Genomic DNA, 20,988 nt, shown 5'->3' on the forward strand with positions numbered 1-20,988 from the left:
AGAAAAGGCACCTGCACACAAGTATTTGTGGGCACAACACAAGCCAAAAGGGAGGGAGAGAGGGCAACGCACACAAGGGCCAACAGCTGGAAACAGCTGTGGGGGTTGTAACAGGAAAGAAGTACAGTGAGGGTTATTCGGGGACATTCTATCCGGCTACGGTGACTGGAAGCCCAGGTCAGCTGCCTCCTTGGTTGATGAATCAGGAGCATTAAAAGAGAGCACCTCATTTGGGCTTTAGGAGCAGATCAGCGGATGGATGTCTCAGGGACACATCCCTCTGCAGATCACCACTGGGATCCTGCCTGCCCCAGGAGGCAGCGTTAGTTAGAGGAGGGATTCCCAGCTTTGGGCTGGGCTGGGGTGGAGATGGCCATTAAACGCCAGCTTGGAGGTATCCCCCAAACGTTGGACTTCCAAGCCACAGAGCCAGCGAAGCAGCTGGGAAGGGGGGAGAACCCTCGACCCGGGTGGGCAGCAGCCCACCGGTCATGCTTGGAGGCAAGGAGCACTGACAAGAGCAGCGTGCGGCACCTGCAGCCCGCAGTCGATCTCGGTGGTGTCCAGGAGGTAGCTGATGCGCGAGGCCTCCCCACGCAGAGCCACCTCGTAGCTCGGGCCTCCCTCCACCCTGCACAGCGCCGTGACCTGGCTGACGGTGTTGGCGTGGCCGAAGAAGGAGAAGCAGACGCGCTGGCTCTGGCCCGGCTGCAGCTCACCGTGCAGCGGCAGGATATCGAAAACCTGCACGCAGGGAGGAGAGATCCACACGTGGAGCACGGGATTGACGCAGGAGAGCAGCCTCGGCTTGGGCCAAAGGACAGACGTGGCTGCAGGGGCCTCTTCCTCAAACACAGGCAATATCATCCTCATCTCACACTGCAGCCGTTCCACTCACCAACGGAGAGACCATGGGGAAAACCTTCTCCCACAGTCCCAATTAATGCAGTAGCTAATACACAACATTAATTTGTGGTGTCTCCTGGCAGCAGGAAATTCTCTCTGCTGCAGAACTTGCCTTCAAAAACACCTTTTCCTGCCCTCAGAAGAACATGAGACTGGGAGCTGAGAGCCCGTGCAGCCGGGGGCAGGATCCAGCCCAGCTCCTCGCACTCCTCATGCTTTTCCCTGTCTCTGATTCACATCCTGCTCTCTCCAGATGCTGCAGCAAATGCTGCCGCAGCAAATGCTGCTGCAGCAAATGCTGCCGCAGGAATTTCCTACCCACCACTTGATGAGGACCAAGATGGATAAAGTCCTCCATAGCTGCCGCACAAGGAGTGTTCTTGACCAGCCCTATAACACCTCCCATGTGGCCTCTCCAATGACCAGCGATGCACTTGTTATGACATGAGGCCACTCTGGCAGCAGCACCCAGGACACCAGTGGGAGTGGGAGTACGTAACTGCTTGCTACACTGGAAATGTGGAAGTGAGACAGATTCCCACTTACCTCCTCCACACCCAAGGCGAGGGGCTCTGTCTCCATGAACCTGGAAAAAGAACAGACCTTTGCTCAGGGACCTTGCAGTGGGAGGGAGGGAAGTCTGCACAGCAGCTCCTCGGCAGGATGGGGCCCCTGCGGGGGCATCAGTGGTGTGAGCTCAGCAATGAGCTCCAAAACTGGGATGGAGCAGGTCAACGCCTGGCAATGACACTGCTATAGCAGCGCTGCAGGCAGCTGGCACCTGCTTGCCTCCAGATCTGCTATCCCCTGCTGCGTGATTCTGAAGATCCATTCCGTCACTGGAGAAAACACCTTGGTGCAAAGGCTTAGCTCAGCTTTGAGTTCTCAGAGGTCCAAGGGGTGAGGCTTAGGGTTAGTCTGTCTCTAACCACGTGGGTCTACAACAAGAGTAACCATGAGAGATTCGTGCCTCAGAAGTCAGAGAAAGGGCACACGTTGGTCTACACTGGCTATGTGCAGCCACACAGCAACAGTTGGATTGTGTTGCTCATATGATCACTCTGCCCCAGGTAGCAGCAATGACCAAAGAGCAAGGAGGAAAGAACGGGCTGGACAATTAGAAAGAAAAAAAAAAATGTAAACACACAAAGTCTTGTTGAGGCAGAGAAACAGCATTTTTCTCTCCTGACCAAAATAAACGTGCGCGACTGATCCTGGGAGTCTCTGATGACCAGCTCCAGCAAGGTCCCAGGTAGGGAAAGTTCCAGTCTTTGATCTCCCCTTCAGGAGACCTGATGTTTGATTCCCTCCATGTCAGACTGAGTTAGAGCTGATAATTTAGAATACCAACAGTGCTTAGTGTGGACCAGAAATAACATCTGACACGCTGCCCTTCTGCAGGCTCCTAATGAACACTTTGAGGTGGTAACACCTTGGAGACCATCTTCATTTCCAGCTCTGGCACACAGCATCCCATGGTGTCTGCTGAGCGCCCCGGAGTGCCCCAGTGCCCTGGTCGTCTCCCCCAAGCCCTCCTAATAGCCACAGCTCATCTCCAGTTCCCAAGAGGTCACCTCCTCCGAGTCAGACCCCAATTCTCTTCACACAGCTGCTTCTTGATCGTTTCCCTTGTTTGTAATAACAGCACTTCAGTGCCACGTGGTGAACTTTGCTGCGTTTCCTAGGGCATTACGGAAAACCATTTGCTACCGTCCTTCAAACTGCCCAGAGCAGACTTTTGTGCTATGCAGAGAAGCCGCAGCAGAAGGAACACTAGGAATGTGCTTCTAGATGTGCTTCAGCACCACTACAAGTTTGCTCTTGGCCTTGGAAACCATAGACCACCACTGCATGGTCCTCCTTCCCAGGGATGTCCATACAAGGGCTCCCTCCAGCATCTACAGCTGGACCTAAAGTCACAGCAGAACCTGCCATTCCTCACTAAAACTCTACATAGCTCTTCTGTGAATGTGACGTGCAGTTCAAGAGATGAACACTCACTTCAAGGGGCTGTTTGCCTCAGGCCACGAAGATCTGAGAAAGCAGCTTTCTACATCAGCCCTCCTGCCCCCAGGAACCCATACAGGCCTACAGCAAAGCAGAGCAAGGGACTGCGACAGCAGTGTGTCACTCTGATGGCAGTGCCTGGGTAGGATCTTAGTACAAAATGACAACAGATGGGCTTAGCAGGGAAGGACACCTTCTACATCCGCTTCTCCAAGTGCAGAAGCATGGCTTTGCAGCTGCAGAGATAAAGCAGGACTCCAGCTTATGGCTATGTGAAAAGGGTCAGTAGTGTCCTGCAGTCCCAGCCTGGCTGGAGAATGCTGTCTCCTTCCCAGCATCAAACCGGCGGAGATCACCTGTTCCCTGAGCACCTTGGCTGAGCACAACTGAGAGGTGTGACTTCCTCAAGGGAAGGTTGAAAACAATTTGGCAGATCAGGCAAATGGCCTCGGGCTTTGCAAACCACAAACAGGACATCAGGAAGAAGAGCTTCCAGGAGAGGGAGAGGTGCACATACCTCACTGGGTTCACCTGGCTGTCCTTCAGGAATGCCCAGTGGTACTGGACAACCAGTGGGCTGCAGTTGGTCATCTCCATGTAACGCACATCCTTGGTGTCATTCAAGATGCAGCCCAAGTCCACGGCCGTGGTCTGGATCTGGAGATTCGGGAAGTAGACTTCTCCCCGGACGGTGACCTGCTCTTCGTGAGGATGCTCCAGGAACTTGATCTTCAGAGCCTTCTCCACTGCCCGGATAAGCAAATCCTCCTCATAAGCAGGGTTAAATCCGATGCAGAGTTGAAGTTCCTCCCCTGTCCTCAGCTTCATGGGCTGCAAGCAGATGAAGAGAAAATGTTCAACGTGTGACCCCAACACGGGCTTCTGGCTTCATCCTTCATTTTCTTCACGCTGTCTGACCAAGCACCGCACTTTTTTCTGAAGCTGCCTGAGGCTCACGGTTCTGTGCTCTGCACCAATACAAGAGGAAATCCACATTGGTCTCCTGAATTCTGGAGCCGCAGAAGCCACCTGCTAAACACAACCAAAGCAGCACTCTGGCACCCAGGCCTTCGCCCTCACTCTGGAGGAACTCCTTTAGCCTGCAGCACAGCGGTGGCTGCACCTCTGACAACACGTGCACTGCAGAGCCCATGCCCAACACCTTCCGCACACACCAGGGCAGGAGCCAGACAGCAGCTGGAGAAGCCTACCTCAGCCTTCCCAAAGGCAGGGCTGCCCTCAAAGACAGCAAGCTGTTCCCCAGCTTATCTGAAGATGGCTGCTGGAGAGCTGGCATGCCTTCCAGCAGACACCTTTCCTACAGCTTGCCCACAGCTGGGTGCCTGCTCCCTCCTCCCCCTGTCTTCAAGCCAGGAGGTCTCTTCCCGATTCAGATGGCATTCTGTTTCCTCCAGCAGCTCGTTTCACATCTGATTTAGCTCGGGCCACTTTACTGCAGACTCTACAGAACACACTTCCATCATGGAGGACCTCCCAACAGAGACACACCACCACGTTCATCCCTCTTCAAAGCCCAGCAGCAAGACAGTCCGGGGCTGCTCACCTGAGCATCTGTAGGGAGAGGCTGCTGGTCCGCAGTGCAGATGGAGAAGGGCTGCTCTAAGGCAAGGACCACGCTGAGGGGCAGCGAGCACATGTTCTTTACAGAGAGAGGCTTGTACATCACAGCCAGGACATCACCGGGGTGCTACAGAAACAGGAGACAAGAAAAAATGACCTTGAAGTGGCCATGGACCTCCTCCCCTTCAGACGCATTTCAAATTTTCCAACCCCAAAAGTGCATCCATCTCTATTTACTCTTTTGATTGGTTTCTACCCCTCTGCAAAGTTTGTCCTCCAACTCTAGCAGACGCTTTCGCGTTTAGAACCCACAGCCTTCCCCAGGGGACAGGGAAACAGTCTCGCGTACAGATGAGGGAGCAGCCCCCCAGAGGAGGCAGCTGCTTCAGCAAGATCCAAAACAGAAAGTGAACCCACTCTGGCTCCAGTTGTGTGTCCTCTCCTGCCCAGAGAGGACACACAGGCACAAGGCACAAGGCCATTTCCACTCCCATACAGTAGTTTCTTACCACCCTATCAGCTCTGCCAGGCCCGCAAGGCAGTGATGCTGCTCAGAGGAGGCAAGCAAGCAGGATATGGCCTGCAGCGGACAGCCTGCAGCAGCCCGAGGTCAGCTTTGAACATTCACGGGCACATGCAGACAGCTCCAAACCTCAACAGTCTGGCCGCAACCTGCTGCCCCTGCTCCACTGACAAGATGTTGCAGCCTCAAAGCTAAGCTCAGCCTAAGCCTTTTCCTCCTGTCCATGCATTGCTCCGTGCTTCCTGCATGGTTTATCTAAACTAGACAGTCTTTGGGAAACTAACTGTGGATGTATTGGCATCCAACTCCTGCAGTGTCGCAGCACGCAACACATGGGAGCATGTGGCATCAAGCAGACCACAGGCAGACATCAGGGGGAGCTGAAAAGCTTCTGATTAGATGTGAACCGCCTGCTCACAGGATTTGTGCTTCTCTGGAAGCCTGGGAAGTGGAGGAGAGACCTGAAACCGCAGAAACTAAATCATGAGCTATCTGCTCTTTTCCAGACACCTCGCGCGAGGGGGAAAGGTGATGCAGGAGTCGGGATCCAGACACTAAAGGGCACACACGTTGCACTGGTGCTCTCATCGCTGCAGCTGAAGGGCACTCATGGGTCCTTTGAAGAAGGTGAGGCTCGGGAAAGGCAAAGAGGCAGCACCCATACCGACGGCAGGGAAGGCAAAGAGGCGCAAGAGATGCCAGTTTTTCCTCATCAGCTTGAGGAGTTGACAGGAATCTCAGCTTTTCTCAGCTTCCCTACACGATCGCTGCTCGGACATCACCACACCTTGGAAGATCCTCAAAACCCTGACTACAGACACTGGCGTCTCTCTAGAGGGGGGCATGCTCCCCCTCGCCAGAGCAGCTGTAATCTCAGTTCCACCTGGCTGAACTTAGAGAACAGCCTCATCTCTAGCAGCATCCTCACTCCTCTCACCACCACCTCAGGGAGGGTGAGGAGGGATCTGCTCTCCACCTGCAGCCCCAGCACACCAAGTGGCTCTTCCAAAGCCCACGCTGCTCTCACGGGTCCCACATCTCAGCCCGTGCCCTTGGCTCAGCAGCTCAATTCTGTCTCCACCTCGAGAAGGGCAGAATAGAGCTGCGGAGACTGTCCCCAGCCCCACAGGGGTGAAATAATGATCTCGGCATTCATGACAAAAGCTGGGCCTGGCTCAAGTCAACAGCCAAAGCTCTGTGGACTTGGAGAACTTCCTCCTTAGGACACAGGCACACCCCAGCCACACCAGTCAGTGCCAGGATGCAATGCAGAGACTCACCTTCTCCACCCGGAAAGTGATTTCTCGGCTGGATATTTGCAGAGCAGGAGCAATGAACTCGCACGTGACGTCCACCTGCACGATCAGATTCTTCACTCCCTCCTTGCCCACGATGGCGTGACACAGCAGCTTCTCCTTCACCACCTGCATGCGAGCCACACGGCCCCCAGCGGGTGTTATCAGGGTGTCCACAAAACACACTGCATCTTTGAGCCGCCCACCCACACGCCCCATTACTGCATGAAGTTACAGCCATTGGTCTCCTCAGGAGCCCTCTCTTCTTTATAAGCTGCATCCTCTTTGTTCTGCACTCACGCGTCCCTCGTGTTACAACCCAACCACCACAAAAGGCCCTCAGGAGTCTTGTGCTGCCTACAGCTCTCAGAACAATCCCTGCCCAAACGGTTATTGCTTTGCTTTGTCCCACTGCCAAACAAAATGCTTACCGAAAACTGTAGGAACTCATTAAAAAAAAACAAACCAGACTGTATGAAGGGAAACAGGGGATAGAAGGATCAATGCCAGCAAATCCTCCCTTGCAAGTTTAGTGGAAAGGATCCCTGGGAAAACCCCAGACAGACAGCCTGCCTTCCTAGGATGTACTGTGTCCCCCTAGACCTGCCTGTAAAACAAACCTCCCCAGGAAAGAGATGTCTTCAACCTGGCATGAAAACCCTCTACTTAAGCTGGATGCTCTTACATCCAAGACTTTTCCTGATTCCTCCTCATGGTTTCACTTCCCCACATTCCTCCCTTTTTTCCTCTCTCTTCCCTCTGATAGACCACCACAACCCAACTCCTCCTCAGAGCCTAGAGACGTCAGAATCACCTGTGCTGCACGTGCACCACAGGGTCTTGGGCTTCTAACCAGCCTCAAGAGTATGAAGTTCTCGAGACCTAGGGAAGGTGGAAGACCCAATCCCAGGCTCTTGGCTTGGACTGCACGAGCCAGGTAGCCACAGCTGAGATCACAGATGCCCATTTGGCTTTCCAGGAAGGCACCCTCACCAGTGGCCTGACCATTTCCCTTCTGGTTCCTTCTTCCCTCTTCAGCAAAGCCTTATGGGCTCAGGACTGCACAGGGACAGTCCCATCGGAGTCAACCACCTGAGAGATCAAGTCTTCCTCAAGCTACCACCCAGGCAATCCTTTAAAACCCCTCTCAAACTCTAGCAGAAGCAGAAGCTTAATGCACATTTATTCCCCATTCACTTAAACACTTGTGCCCGGTGCTCCTGGAGCCAGGGAAGGCACACCGGGGTCAGACGGCAGCTCCTCTGCAGAGCTGGATTTCCCCCGGAGAGAAGGGTCCAGGGAGGAGAACACTCAGTGACCCTGCTGAAATCTGCCCCTCTGAGCTGCAACCCAAGGGTGCTGCAAGACCTGCCTGCCCTCGGCACACGGGGGCTGGCTGAGGGAGCGGGGCGAGCGCTGATGGGAATACTGACACAAGTCAAGCTCTCAGTTCTAATGATCCCTGGAACACTTTCCCATGTGGACGGACATCATTCGGATCATTAGAGCTGGCACACTGGGTTCATTTCTCTCGTCCCGGTCTCCGGGACGGACAAGCTCCCGGCCCGTGTCTGTCTACAGAGGAAAATCAATGCTGCTCCCAGACACTCCCTACCTTCCTGGGTGTTTTGTTTCACTCGCTGCTTCCCCACACAGACAACTGGCCATTTCTTTAGTTACTTTCTGCCTGGGCTCCCAGTCTACCTCTAACTTTAAGGCCAGCTGAGAAAACTGGGGCTGCTCAGCCTGGAGAAGAGAAACCGCGGGGAGACCTCAGAGCAGCCTTCCACTAGCTGAACGGGGCCTACAAGGATGCCAGACACGGACTCTTCTCAGGGACTGCAGCAACAGGACAAGGGGTAATGGACTTAAACTCAAACAGGGCAAGTTCAGGTTAGATACAAGGAAGAGGTTCTTCACTGTGAGGATGGTGAGGCACTGGCACAGGTTGCCAAAGCAGTGGTGAATGCTCCATCCCTGGCAGGGTACAAGGCCATGCTGGACAGAGCCTGGGGCGACAGTGCCTTCAGGCCATGTTTTGCTACCACCAAGTTGGTTTTATGGTAGCCATGGAACTCAAAAAGCCTCAGCAACTGATGGTGGCGAGCATGGAAAGCAACTGGTGCTGCCACGGTAACTTATGGCAGGAAACCAGGTTCTCAGAAGCACTTGCCCATTTGCTCAGGCAAATGTCAAGGGGCTGCAGAAATGCCCTGATGCAGAACTCACCTGGGGGGTGCTGCAGGAGCCTTTCAGCACCACCTCCGCTGTCTGGCCGGGCATCAGCTCCGTCCTCAGCGGCTGAAGCTTCAGCACGGGGCCACAGGAGGAAACCTTGCCCTTGCTCTTACTGATGCGAGGGAGACGCTTGCGCTGCTTAAGTGTGGTGCCACCTTCTGTGGTCCAATAGAGCAGATGGGTGCGTCGTCCTTTGTTTGTCATCTTGAAGCGGTAACAGCAGGGATCCAGGCTAGAGGAGAAGCAGAGACACAAAATGGCAGGGGAGCTGCTATTTGCCACTGGTCACCCAGCTTCAGCACCCTGAGGGCACGACCTGACTGCACACTCGGCTTCACCAAAAGCCAGACCTTGGCTGCCCCTAGGTTTGTCACCATCCAGCAGCTGCTCTGCTGGCACCCTTCCAGCAAGGAAGAGCTTCGTAAAGAGCCGGCCCCACATGCAAGTAGCTGGAGGAACAGCCTCGCTGCCATTCCACCTTCCCCTTGGGAGCTGTTCATGCCTCTGAGGCGTCTCGTAGGGAGCATCCAACCCTCATTGCCCCCAACGTACCACCCTCTGGTGGCGGCTCTGCAGCCGACAGCAATGGCAACAGCTCCAAACTGAGCCCGCGGGCAAAGACATAAAGGGGGGCAGAAGACAACTACATGAATCACATGGACACTGTCCCCTCCATTGTGCAGCCAGCTTGTGGCTGCACTGAGCACAGGAAACTCTGGACAAGCACCAGCCTCCCTGCGATGTCCCTGCGTATGTGGAGGGCTCGTGGGTGCGTATTTTACCTCTCCAAACCTATCCCAAGTACTTAAGGTAGGATTAAGCTGCTCTTTCTACCCCAAGAATTCAGGTATCGGAGCACCACGGACCCTCTTTGCAGCCACAGAAAGGAAGAGCCACCCCAAGAAGACTGTTCTTCTTCTCTGAGGAGGTCTCCAACACAAGGCAAACAGCACTTTTTTCCTCCTGTCTTCAAGAACATGACTGGTTTCAGACACACACGTTGGGACCACTGAATCCTCTCCTTCCAGCTCACCAATTTCAATCGAGACTCTTCATTTATCCCACTCCACCTCAGCAGACTTCCACACTTCCACACTTCCTCCCCCTTCCAGAGCTGGTCCTGCATCCACACTCGCTTCCCCGTGCCTCGGGAAGCAGGCAGGAGAAACCAGGGAAGAGCCACCACGTCTAATAAAGATCAACCGGGCATGGAGTGGGGTAGAGGAGCCAACTGGGGGATGACACAGGGCAAAGAAATTCTGCTGCTCCTCCAGGGCTCCTGGCCAGAGGGGAAATAAACCAGCGCCATTCATTCAGTCGAGGAGCTGCTAACAAGCTACTGCCCAGGCTTGCTGCTGCTCTGAGATCTTACTCCAGACGGAATGGCATGGCAAGCAATATCACTGCAAAGAGAAACATGTCTATACTTGTAAGGCAGCATTTCTCAGCTGGAGGCTTCCAGGACCTGCTCTCTTCCTCCAAATCTTTGTTTGATAAAGTGAGGAGACAAATGGATTATGACTAAAGACAATTCAGCAACAACTTAGCAACTGCTCTCCAGCTCGGTGGCTTTCAGAGTACCTACTGACTTTCAGATGGCCATAAAATGTTTCCAAAGGAAGCCCTGTGGCTTCAGGGAAGCAGAGCCAGGACTGTGAGCACTGAAGAAGCTTGAGGGACTGCAGCAGAACTCCTCCTTGCTGAGCCCATGGGGAAGTGGGAGCTGAGAGATTCCCTACCTGAAGCAGGGCGCCAGGTTGAGCTCCGGGCCAAAGGGTTTGTCAATGACAATCGTGGTGCCAACGCCAACAGCCTGGACGGGGATGACGTAGGCACGACTGTTCTCAATGAACAGCACCACCTCGTCCTTGAATTGCTCCGTGTCATCCAAGTTTGCAGTGACAGCCAGAGACACCTCGGCCTTGGCAGGGATCACTCCCTGACTGGGTCCAACGGTCCAGCACGAGTCTGCACCAGCCTGGAAGACAACCAACACTCATTTAGGACGGAAACCACGGACCTGGCTGCCACCAGCCAAGGCCTGCCCAGACAACACGTTCACACCGAGCCAGTGGGTGTGAAGATTCCACTGACATTCATGCACAGCTTCTCTGGGTCGTGCTGACACAGGGCAGCTCGCTTGGAAAGGAGCCCTGAGAGCTCTGCTCCAAACGTGAATCTGAGAGTCTGCTCCCTGACAAAGCTCATTTATCAGAGCTTGGCAACAAGCCCGCCAGAAAATTGTACCCCAGAAACTATTCCTGAGGAATGAGGATGGGGGTCTCGACGGAGCCAGACCTTCAACTCCCTGGCGTGACCCAGCACAGCCCTGCTGGGCCCGCCCAGGCCAACAGCCCAGGCCAGGGGAGGACGATTTGCATCCTCTCCTCATTCTTTCAGTCAGCATCTGCTCTGGCTCCAAGGGGCAGCACCGTGCACTGCTGAACAGGAGACCTGCCAGGGCCACAAGGCTCTGCCGAGACACATTCCCTTGGATTTCTAGGTCAGCTTCTGCCTGCCCCCAATCCAGCCTGTGTCTCAGAGACAAGAAACCTCTTGGAGCCACGCTACAAAATACCCCCACTTTCAAGACAAATACCCAACCTCTGATAACATCTCTGCTACTTGCTTATCCTTGAGTGTGCTGCAAAATGATGCCGTAGCTGCATGCACTGCATGCACAAAGACAGTGGCTATTTCTGACCCTATAGCAGCTTCTTGTACTATTGGGCATCAGAGCTCCTGAGTAACCAGTAAGGGCTGGGATCCACCACTTCAGAAGTTCACCACGATAATCAGAATCTTATCCCAGCACAGACGTCCATCGTGAATGAAAGCTTCCACAATCTGGTTACAATGGACACCAGTGTGCAGCTGACTGATGGAGGGAGGGAAGGAGAGAGGGAGGAAGGGACGGATAGCTGCCCCAAGGGATGACTGAGGAGACACCACAATCAGCTCTCTTGAATCTGTTTACAGATGAGTCACTGAAGTGATCTGGTCACTCTGGCCTTGCACAAGTGACAGAGGAAGCAGAACTCCACGTTACAAATGCAGCTGCACTTGATCAAGCCGTAGCTCTAGCGAGAGCCGTAGCTCTAACAACAGCATTCCCATTCTCAGTCAGGCTGAGTCACTGTCCTCGTAAGGCTGCTCATGAAGGGGAAATAAACCCCGTCCTGCACCAGCTGGCTGCAGAGCCTTGTCCCAGGTGGTTCAGCATTCCCGGTGGGGGGGACCCTCTGTTCTTCATTTCAAAGCTGCTCCTTATCCACACAAACAGCCAGTGGCAGGAAAGAGCCCAAAAGCACCCCGAGCCCTGCAGGAGGCGGAGATCAGAGCCTGAGGCTGGCTACATGCTCCCGCCAACAACCGGCCTCCTCCTGCCTCCTCAGCATCAGCATCTCCTCAGCACAAGCACCGGGACCACTGTGGTTTAGCCTCTGCCCCGAGCACCGTCAACGGGATGTTTTACAGGATCAAGGGGCAGAGCTTGTCTCCATTTGTGCTCCCTGTCCACAGCTCACCCCTCCATGATCGCATCTGCCCTCCCTGCCAGGCTGGGGAGGCCAGGGACACCACTCTGCGCATCGCGGTTCTCCAGGACACGGCTACGGCTTGCCCAGCTGCTGCCAAGCACAACATTTAAGAACCAAACTGCTCCTGCTTTGCCTTTGGGAAAAGCTCTCAGCTTGTTTCTAGAAGCACAGCTGTCTTGAAGACTTCTAACCCTCTGTAATTCAGTTGCCAATAGGCACAGCGCAACAGGACATGTTTGCTTTCCCCTGACGAGCAGAGTAACAATTGCTTTGCTTACCAGCAAGTAAGAAAGGGCACTGAAGGAGGCAGCTGCTGAGGGCACTGGGGTGCTTGCTCTTTGCAGAGGTCAAAAGCAGATTTTTATGGTGCGGACAAAGCAAGCTGCCTGCGAATCCCCCACTTTGAGGTTCTATTTAACCCCCAAACGCCTGGAAAAGCAGCAGGAGGGAAATTCAGCCCCCTCCTCCTTGCCCAGGGGGCTGAGCCTGTGCTCTCACACCCTGCTGGATGCCTCATGCGCAGACACAACCAAGTCCCCAGCCACAGGCCTGCGTGAAGCGGCTCCAGAACTTCAACAACCCAGCCTGCAGAAGAACAAACCTCCTCTCAAGCCCCTCACAGACGCCCCTCCGGTGGGGAGCACCCCCCAGACCCAGCACACGAGCCCTTCCTGGCTGCATCAGCCCCTGTCAGAAGACCCCACAACCTCCTTCTGCTCCGCAGCCTGTTCCACCGTGCCGCCTCCAGGAATTAAACAGCCTCTTTCTGCAGCCACATGCTCTACAATGTTACAGAGCACACAGGCTCTGCAGGTACACAACCCTTACAAGTCTGCTTCTGGGCAACAACCCAGCTGGTTTGACCCCCGTGGAGGTGTGAAACCCACTTCACCCTAAGCGCCTTGAGGACAGACCTCTCAGTTCCAAAAACAAAGACTCTCACAGCTAAACGCCTTCCACAAAATAAAGGGAGAACTTGCAGAAATGAACTCCTTTCTGCTCAAACATCTCTGCAAGCTCTGTTTTACTGACGGGTGCCCCAGCTACAAGTGCCCCCGGAGCCAGGCTCCTCTTGCTGCACTCGGATGGACCATCTGGCTTTCTCTCTCAGACACATCTCAGTGACGTGGAAATGTTGCATAGAAATAAGTGCTCCAGTCACAGGCTGCTATGGGCCACTCACCTGCTCTGGAAAACAGCCCCAGCGACACTTACCATCTTTGCCGAGAAGGATGCGGGGATGACAGACTGATTGGAGAGGTGGAGGGTCCGGGAAGCATCTTGTAGAACTTGGATGCTGCCAAAATTTATCTCACTTGGGTGCACGTGGACAACTGGTCCTTCTCCAGTGCTCAATAAATGGATTTCCTGCTCCAGGAGGCAGGCAGGAAAGAGAAAAAAACAACAGGGAAGGTTTAGAATGACTGGACAGCTCTAAGGGTGCTCGTAGGCTGAGGGAATTCTGACTGTTTGAAGCTGTCAGGGTTGTGAGGCTGAAACAGGAAGGCTGGAGCAGAGGTGGCACCTGGAGTGGTCCCTGCGGATCTGAAAGCCACAATATCCCATTATGAGGGGATACAGAACCCCCATCTCCCACGCATGCTTTTCACACCTCCTCCATGCTCTCAGCTCTCCTTCCGCTACCCTGTGCCTACGCCTGCTCCTTGTACTGCTCCATCATGCCATAAACCACCCTCCCTGACTGCTGCGGCTGCACAGCCACACTGCACAGGAACTTCTTCAACCTTCCCAAAGCTTCTCCTGTGAAAACCAGTAGAGGCTGGAAGCAAAGCTCTTCTCAGCAGAGATCATGCAAGTTAGTTGCCTCTCATTTGTGCTTGTGTGCATTCCTGGTATTACTTCTTTATTGCACCAAGACATTCATTATTAATTGCATCATTCGAGCAGTATTTTTTTCTGCTGACAGCCTGAGACCCAAATGTTTGTTCCTGCAGAAGGGGCACAAACTAGCGGAGGAGGAATGTGGATCCTTTTGCTAAACCCCCTTCTCACATCACTAAAACCAATGAGAATTTATCCAGTCTGGCGGGATTTCCCCAGCTCCAGACACCCCAAGCCTTAACCAGGCTTGTAGAGCCTGAAGAAGGGAGGGCTCTGGTTAGACCTTAAAGCACCTTCCAGTGCCTAAAGGGGCCAACAAGAAACCTTGAGAGGGGCTTTGGATAAGGGCCTGCGGGGACAGAACAGGGAAGGACGGTTCTAAATTGACGGGGGGGGGGGGTGGTGGTGATCAATACGGGATCCTGGGAAGAAGCAACCGAGCATGAGCGCAGCGCCTTGAGGATGGATTGACTGGGCACAGGGTCACTCAGTCCCATGTCTTCTCCAGGCATTAGTGTTGCTTATGCCACGAATGCCTTCTTTCCTTGTAGACAACAGCCATAGATCATTTTCCCTGGAAGAACCCCTGTACGCTCTACATCCCACCAAGATGAGAGGCACAAAGGCACACGTCTGCCCCAGCACTCACCAGTGGGGATTCTTTACTCCCAAACACCGCAACATGAGCAACGGTGTCCTGCTTTCCCGTCACCTGGACTTCCAGTGTGAACGGGATCTCCACCGAGCTGTGAGGCTGGATAATCCCACGGGGCTCAGGGCTGGAGTACCACACAGCAGCAGCATCCTTGTTCTCCTATAAGGGACAGAACCAAACACGGCTTCAGACTGACCTTTGAGGAAACTTTCAACTCTTTAACATCTACCACAACGGCAACTCACACACGTGTCTAAAAATGCCTAGGAGAAAGCAGAAAGGCACAACTCAAGATGCAAGACATGTATGGGTTCAGCATCCTGAGGGGGGCCAACAGCTGCTGCCTCCACAACCCCCCGTCCCGTGCTGGCAGCCTCCTTGCAGCAGCTTTTCACAACCCTACAAGTTCTCCCGCATTGAAAGCATCCCGAAGACTAGAATATAATCTGCTTCCTGGAGAGTTTAAGCTGCTTCCTGGAGTTGATATTCAGGCAGCTTCCTGTTCCCAGCAAACCTTTAGGGTTGAATACAAACCAGCAACATCTTAACCAAACCCGGTTTTTCCCTAACAAACCCCTAGGCAACATTGGAGGCAGGAGGCGGATGCGATGCCAAACCTGAGGAAGAGCCCAGTAGCAGCCTGGAAGGTTGCTGTCGTTCACAAGGGTCAGCATCTGCTGATAAGGGACTTTGAGAGAGCATCGTCCAAAGGTCAGAGCCGGGTGGAGCACTCGCAGCGGGGGAATTATACATCTAGGCAGAGAGATGAGCAAAAGGGAATTAGATTCTGACACAGCGTTGCTTACTTGTTTACTTCTCAATGAGCACCAACAGGAGCACGACCCATTTGTCACTGTCAAATAGACATTTGATACGCCTACAGTGAGAAACAGCCTTCAACTTCTTTTTACCCAACAACCTCTTGCAAAAGAGGGGCAGACCCTGAGTCTCAGCATCACAAAAGCTGCTCAGTGCCCAGGCAGAGCACGGTGCCCTGTCCCAGGTCAGCTTTGCCCCTCCTTTGCCCCAGGAGGCTCGCAAGGACCCTCTCAATGGCCCCAGCGAGGTGTGAGCTCTGAGGGAGCTTTCCCACCGAGGAGCAGCGCTCGCCAAGGCTCCAGGAACACCAGACTCCAGTGTCTCAGGGAAAACACCGCTGTGTCCCTGCCTGAAATCCAGCCCTTTACCCCAGCAACGCAGGGTGCAGGCCACCACCTGCCCTGCGCCGTGAGCGATAACCCTCTCCCAGGCCCTGTGGCTGCCTTGGTCCTTTCCCCACGGGTCCGCACGCCAGCTGCTCCCATTTGCACTTGTTCTACACAACTGCAGCCCAGGCACTGACTGCACAACTCTGCCCGGGAGAGGGAACAGCACCGGTGAAATGCATCCCTCTTGCCGTTGAACTGACGCCCACCGCAGCACAACAGGCCTGAATGTGGCTGAAGCAAGAACAGCTTTGCGCTTAACTCCGAGAACATCAATGCTCAGCAGAGCCAGACGGAAGCACAAAAACCTGAGCTCACCTTCCACACCAAGGACTACTTTGTCTGTCACAAGATCTCGCCTTTACTTTTCCCTCACCAGTCCTGCCCTAAGCCCCTTGCCTGTCTGCACGGCCCCTCCTTAACTGAGGCAGACAACAGCTTGCAGCAGCTGCTTGCTGTGGCCCAAACCAGTCCTGGATTCTGGCCACGACCCAGCACAAGTCCAACACTTGCAGGAAGGAGGAGAGGCGGCCCTTTGGAAACATTACACCTCAAGCCCCCAGAGCAGGCCGATAAGGAATATAATCACAGTTTCCTGTAGGAGAAGGCCCTGGGCCATGCCTGTGGCTGAGCACAAGTGCTGCTCATCATGGACTGCTTTCCATGCGCTGCTGTTCTCCTGTCTAGCTGGGCAGAACTAGCTCATTGAGCAATGCTCCTCGTTTGGAGCTGGAGCCAGCCAGCTCTATGCAAGGCAGCACCACTTGCTTCTGGCAGATGCATAGGGAAAGAAGAGGGGCTGCAAGGGAAGCATTGGTACCTGGCTCTGACGGGCAGTGATAACACCTCTCTGCCAACACCATCCACATCAACCACCAGGGCCAGCTTGTATCTCTTCACGGTGTTGGAGCACAGGGTGACCTGGAAGACAAGAGCATCAAATACTTCATCACTCCCAAAACCCATTGGCCATATGCAGTGCCCTCCACATCTCCTTCCACAGCAAGGAAAGGGAGGATTTAGTAGATATGAGGAAGATGAGGTATCAGGAAGAAGTTCTTCCCTGCGCGGGTGCTGAGGCCCTGGCACCGGCTGCCCAGAGAAGCTGCGGCTGCCCCATCCCTGGCGGTGTTCAAGGCCAGTTTGGATGTGGCTTGGAGCAGCCTCGTCTGGTGGAAGGTGTCCCTGCCCATGGCAGGGGGCTGGAACTGGATGAGCTGTAAGGTCCCTTCCAACCCAAAACAGGCTAGGATTCTGTGATGTTTGCCTTTAATTCTTCTGCTGGTTCATGTGTAGAGCACAGTCTCTGGCAGTAACAGAAGTCTTTGGACAATACCTGAATTACCGAATGCGCTTTGCGTTGCCAGGGCAGATGTAGAGCCCAACACTAGTGCCCAACTCTTACCCGCAGGATGCTCAGAGCCAGCAGTGCTAAAGCCCCCTCAACGCCACCGAAGCTCCAGCTCCACCTCTGAAGCACACAGGGCTGGACTCTTCGCGTACCTGGATATCCAAGTGTCCCTTGGCGCAGATGATCCCTGTGGAGGGCCTGATAGTAAATTCAGCTGGCTTCTTGGCACCTGGGGCTCGCTTTCTCCACGACGGACCAGTGCTGTCTGACACCTGAGCAATACTGGTCACGCTGGGTGCTCCCGAGCCGTCCCCAGGAATGCGAAGGTTGAAGTTGAAGGGCACCGAGGAAGTGTTAGTGAGGCGGCAGCACAGGGTGCGAGGAAAGCCTGGGAAAAGGACACAACAGGAGTTTATTATCCCGTGATTCCTGGGGTGGACATCCTGCGGTGATAAAACTGTGCTTGGAGTTTGCCTCCTTTCAATGGCAATTACAGCTGATTGAGAAGCTCTGTGGGGAAGTCGTCGTCAATTACGGTCCCTTTTACGCTTGTCACACAGAAATGCCACTCTGACACAGGTGTCTCTAACTGTGAGGAGCTCTCACCTCCCACAGACCAGCACCAATTCCTTCTCAACCGTGACGGTGCATCCAGAACATTTACTCTCAAAAGTCAGTCCAGAAAAGTCCCTGTGAACTCCACAAACACTCCCACAGTTTTTGAGAGATAAAAGCAGTATGCTGCCATCGAAGAGATGATCCAGGAAAGGAAAGGAAAGATGAAATTGGCAGCCACAGCATGATGCAGAGCACTCTGAAGCAGCTTCTCCAGACAGGAACCTCGGTGCATCTCCTGGTTTGGGACAATCGAGACCGAGCCTGTGGCAGCTCACGGCCCACTTCACTGGAGGCAAACCTGATGCTTGCTCAAGAACAAGCAGGACCTGTGTCTCACCCTCCCTCTTCCTTTTGGTGGGGAAGGAGGAGCCCATGTCTGAAGACATGGGTGCCCAATGCGGAGCTACTGCTTGGCCATGTTACCTGGGAGCTGACAACGAGTTGGCCTCACAGCACTAATTGATTTCTCACGCTAACGGTCAGGTGGGTAAATGGTGCCCTTGCCTCACAACAGCAAAATTCACCCAGGGCACCTACAACTTGCCTTCAACTCCCTTCTCCAGTTGGCCGCGGACAAGAAAGACTTTCACAGTCATTCTGTTGCTGAGGACTGGCAGATTGGGGCTGGACTGACTGTGAGGGACACCAGAGAACACTGACTTTCTACTCCTTCCGTTCTATTTGAACCATTCAATTGGCTCTGTGCCATTCTGTCTGGTTCTGTTTGATCTCATGATGGCAAAATACTGCCTAGCAGCTGGCAGTCCTGGTTTTGACATGCTGAAGGTGGCTATGGAGGAACACAAGTGACAATGCTGTCCTGGACAAGTGCTCCATCTGGGTAAGGCTCAGACCTCCCACCCTGCAGCCCAAGCCCAGGGCACACTCACCAAAGGAGACTTCACCGAAGCGGAGGGACGATACATTGAAATGAAACGCCGGCCCAGTGACACAGCCACTGTGAGGACAAAGGCAGAGGAGACATGGCCTCGGTTAAAGAGAACTGCAAAGCCTTCAGCTTTCCTTACCGTTCCGGTGGGTAAAAGCCGGCCTGAGAACCTCAGGGGGTTTCAAATCAAGCCCTCACCCTCATGCTCAGCACAGCATCCAGGTGGACGGGAGGCAGCCAAAGCAAAGCGGTCAGCAGCCCATAGCTGCTTGTGGGGCTTGGGGCACAGTGTCATGCAGGGTATGCCCCCACGTTGTTGATGGCCTGAGGAAGGACACCAAACAAGTGATGGCTGCGTGCCTCAGTTTCCCCATCTGTAATGTGTTGGACACAGGGGTGTCCCCAGTAAAGCACACTCAATGTAACTACCCTTCCCAGCCACAGCTTTCCTGCTTTGGCATTTCTTAGCTGGAACCGCTCTTCCCAGGGAGTACAGGAACACCTTGCTCAGAAGATCTTGATCCACGCAATCGTTATGGGGGCAGGACTTTGAGACACGAAGCCGGGGGAGCCCCAAACATCCCTTGACAAGAGCCGCAACAGCTCAACAGAGCGGACAGTTGAATCTTGGAGGAAAACATCAGCCAACCACCAGGGCACCAGCTGACCCATCCAAGAGCAACACGTCTTAAACCACCCAACACAGAATCGTCAAATCATCTACGCTGGAAAAGACCTTTAAGATCATCAAGTCCAACTGTCACCCCAGCGCTGCCAAGCCCACCACTAATCCATGTCACTAAGGGCCTCGTCTACACGGTTTGGGAACACTTCCAGGGATGGTGACTCCACCACTGCCCGGGGCAGCCTCTTCTAATGCCTGACCACCCTTTCGGGGAGAAACTGTTCCTAACATCAAGTATAAATCTGCCCTGCACACACTGAGGCCGTTTCCTCTTGTCTTTTCCCTTGTTACTTGGGAAAAGAGACCAGCCACCTCCTGGCTCCATCCTCCTTTCAAGTAGTTGCAGGCATAACGGAACCTGAACACACCGCATCTCCTCACCTGCCCTTAAATTCAGCCGACTTGAAGGCTCCAAACTCCAGGACTCACCAACATCCACCTGAATCACCACGTGAAGCTGCACAGCACCCATTAATTTATTTCATGGTTGATGCCAACCAATGCCAGCTCTGCCTCTCAGCTCAAAATCAAGGACCACAGCAACTGGTGTGTTCAACCCAACCTATTCCATGGCTCCCTCTTGCTGACAATTCCACTTCATTTGCTGCTGCGGTCGCAAGGAGTCAGCGTCAAACTGGAGTCAAGGTTAGTGTGGGCTCCTAGTGTGGGGATGCCAGGATGAGAGCCAAGATCAAGACCTCAGACAAGCCTTTTCTTTCTCTGCTCCATCAGCAAATGAGGCAGGTGGGAGATGACTACCCAGAGAGAGCTACAAATGTGGCCGCCAAGCTCCTAGAACCCTCCTCACCTCACAGTCAGCGTCAGAGGCTCAGGGGATCCCTTCACATTGAACTGGAATTCCTCTGTGAACTGCCCCACGACACTGGCATTGAAGGAGATCCAGATGGCCTGATGATCAAAAGGCAAAAGCATGCCCTCCCGGGGGCCAAAGGTGAAGCAGGAGCCCAGAGCTCTCTCCGGAGAGACCACGCTGAAGGGCGTCTCAGTAACTCCTCTGTTGAGCAGGAACACCTGCAGCAGCAGCGAGAAGGCAACATGGAAATACATGAGGAATCCTCTTTGCTTACAGAAGGCTCACTTCTTTTCTAGTTTAGCAATTAACATCTGTAAAAGGCAGAAGATGCTGAGCGCTGCTGCCAAATACAACAGGACGAGTTCTGCCTCGGGGTTTTTTTCCATGCAAAGCGGGGATAACTTCACACAAACAGAGCCACTCTGGGCTTATTCCCCTGACACAGAGCACTCCACTTGACCTGCAGTGCCAAGCGCCTGCTCAGCACCACCAAGTTGATTCAGACCCATCCCACAGCTCCACGAGGCTCGCTGCTGCCCGGGAGCCATCCGGATCCACCCCATGCCCTGCGCCCCGTCCTGCTCACCCTGTAGCTGTGGCTTGAGCCAACAGTCACCTCCCCGATGCTCAGCTGGTCACAGCTGAGTTGGACCTGGGGCCCGACGCCTTCCCCGCTGATGCACAGGGGCAGCCTGGTCTCACAGCCTGTGGAGGGAAATCTCTGTGAGTGCAATTTCCTCTGCTACCCGGCACTTTCCAGGTTGTCTCAGTGCTGCTGCCGGTCCCTGGGCTGGATGGAACCAGCTCTAGATGCTCCAGGAGAAGATACGGGACCCATCT

General features: G+C 54.1%; 1 protein-coding gene across 1 annotated transcript in view; it reads right to left on the reverse strand.

Moving 5' to 3' along the window:
- The window catches only part of LOC136005853 (hydrocephalus-inducing protein-like), a 106,912-nt gene that overhangs the window by 58,019 nt on the left and 27,905 nt on the right, over positions 1–20,988 (reverse strand). Inside the window, exons 15-29 of the mRNA XM_065663746.1 lie at positions 20,735–20,853; positions 20,148–20,366; positions 18,651–18,711; positions 17,295–17,530; positions 16,612–16,712; positions 15,204–15,339; positions 14,581–14,745; positions 13,305–13,457; positions 10,290–10,528; positions 8,542–8,782; positions 6,298–6,441; positions 4,478–4,621; positions 3,436–3,744; positions 1,453–1,509; positions 535–744 (exon numbers count right to left, since the gene is read on the reverse strand). Coding sequence (XP_065519818.1) covers positions 535–744; positions 1,453–1,509; positions 3,436–3,744; positions 4,478–4,621; positions 6,298–6,441; positions 8,542–8,782; positions 10,290–10,528; positions 13,305–13,457; positions 14,581–14,745; positions 15,204–15,339; positions 16,612–16,712; positions 17,295–17,530; positions 18,651–18,711; positions 20,148–20,366; positions 20,735–20,853 — 2,534 coding nt within the window. The remainder of the gene's footprint in view (positions 1–534; positions 745–1,452; positions 1,510–3,435; positions 3,745–4,477; positions 4,622–6,297; positions 6,442–8,541; positions 8,783–10,289; positions 10,529–13,304; positions 13,458–14,580; positions 14,746–15,203; positions 15,340–16,611; positions 16,713–17,294; positions 17,531–18,650; positions 18,712–20,147; positions 20,367–20,734; positions 20,854–20,988) is intronic.

Source organism: Lathamus discolor, chromosome Z (genome assembly GCF_037157495.1).
Source record: "Lathamus discolor isolate bLatDis1 chromosome Z, bLatDis1.hap1, whole genome shotgun sequence".
In the NCBI taxonomy this organism is placed as follows: Eukaryota; Metazoa; Chordata; class Aves; order Psittaciformes; family Psittacidae; genus Lathamus; species Lathamus discolor.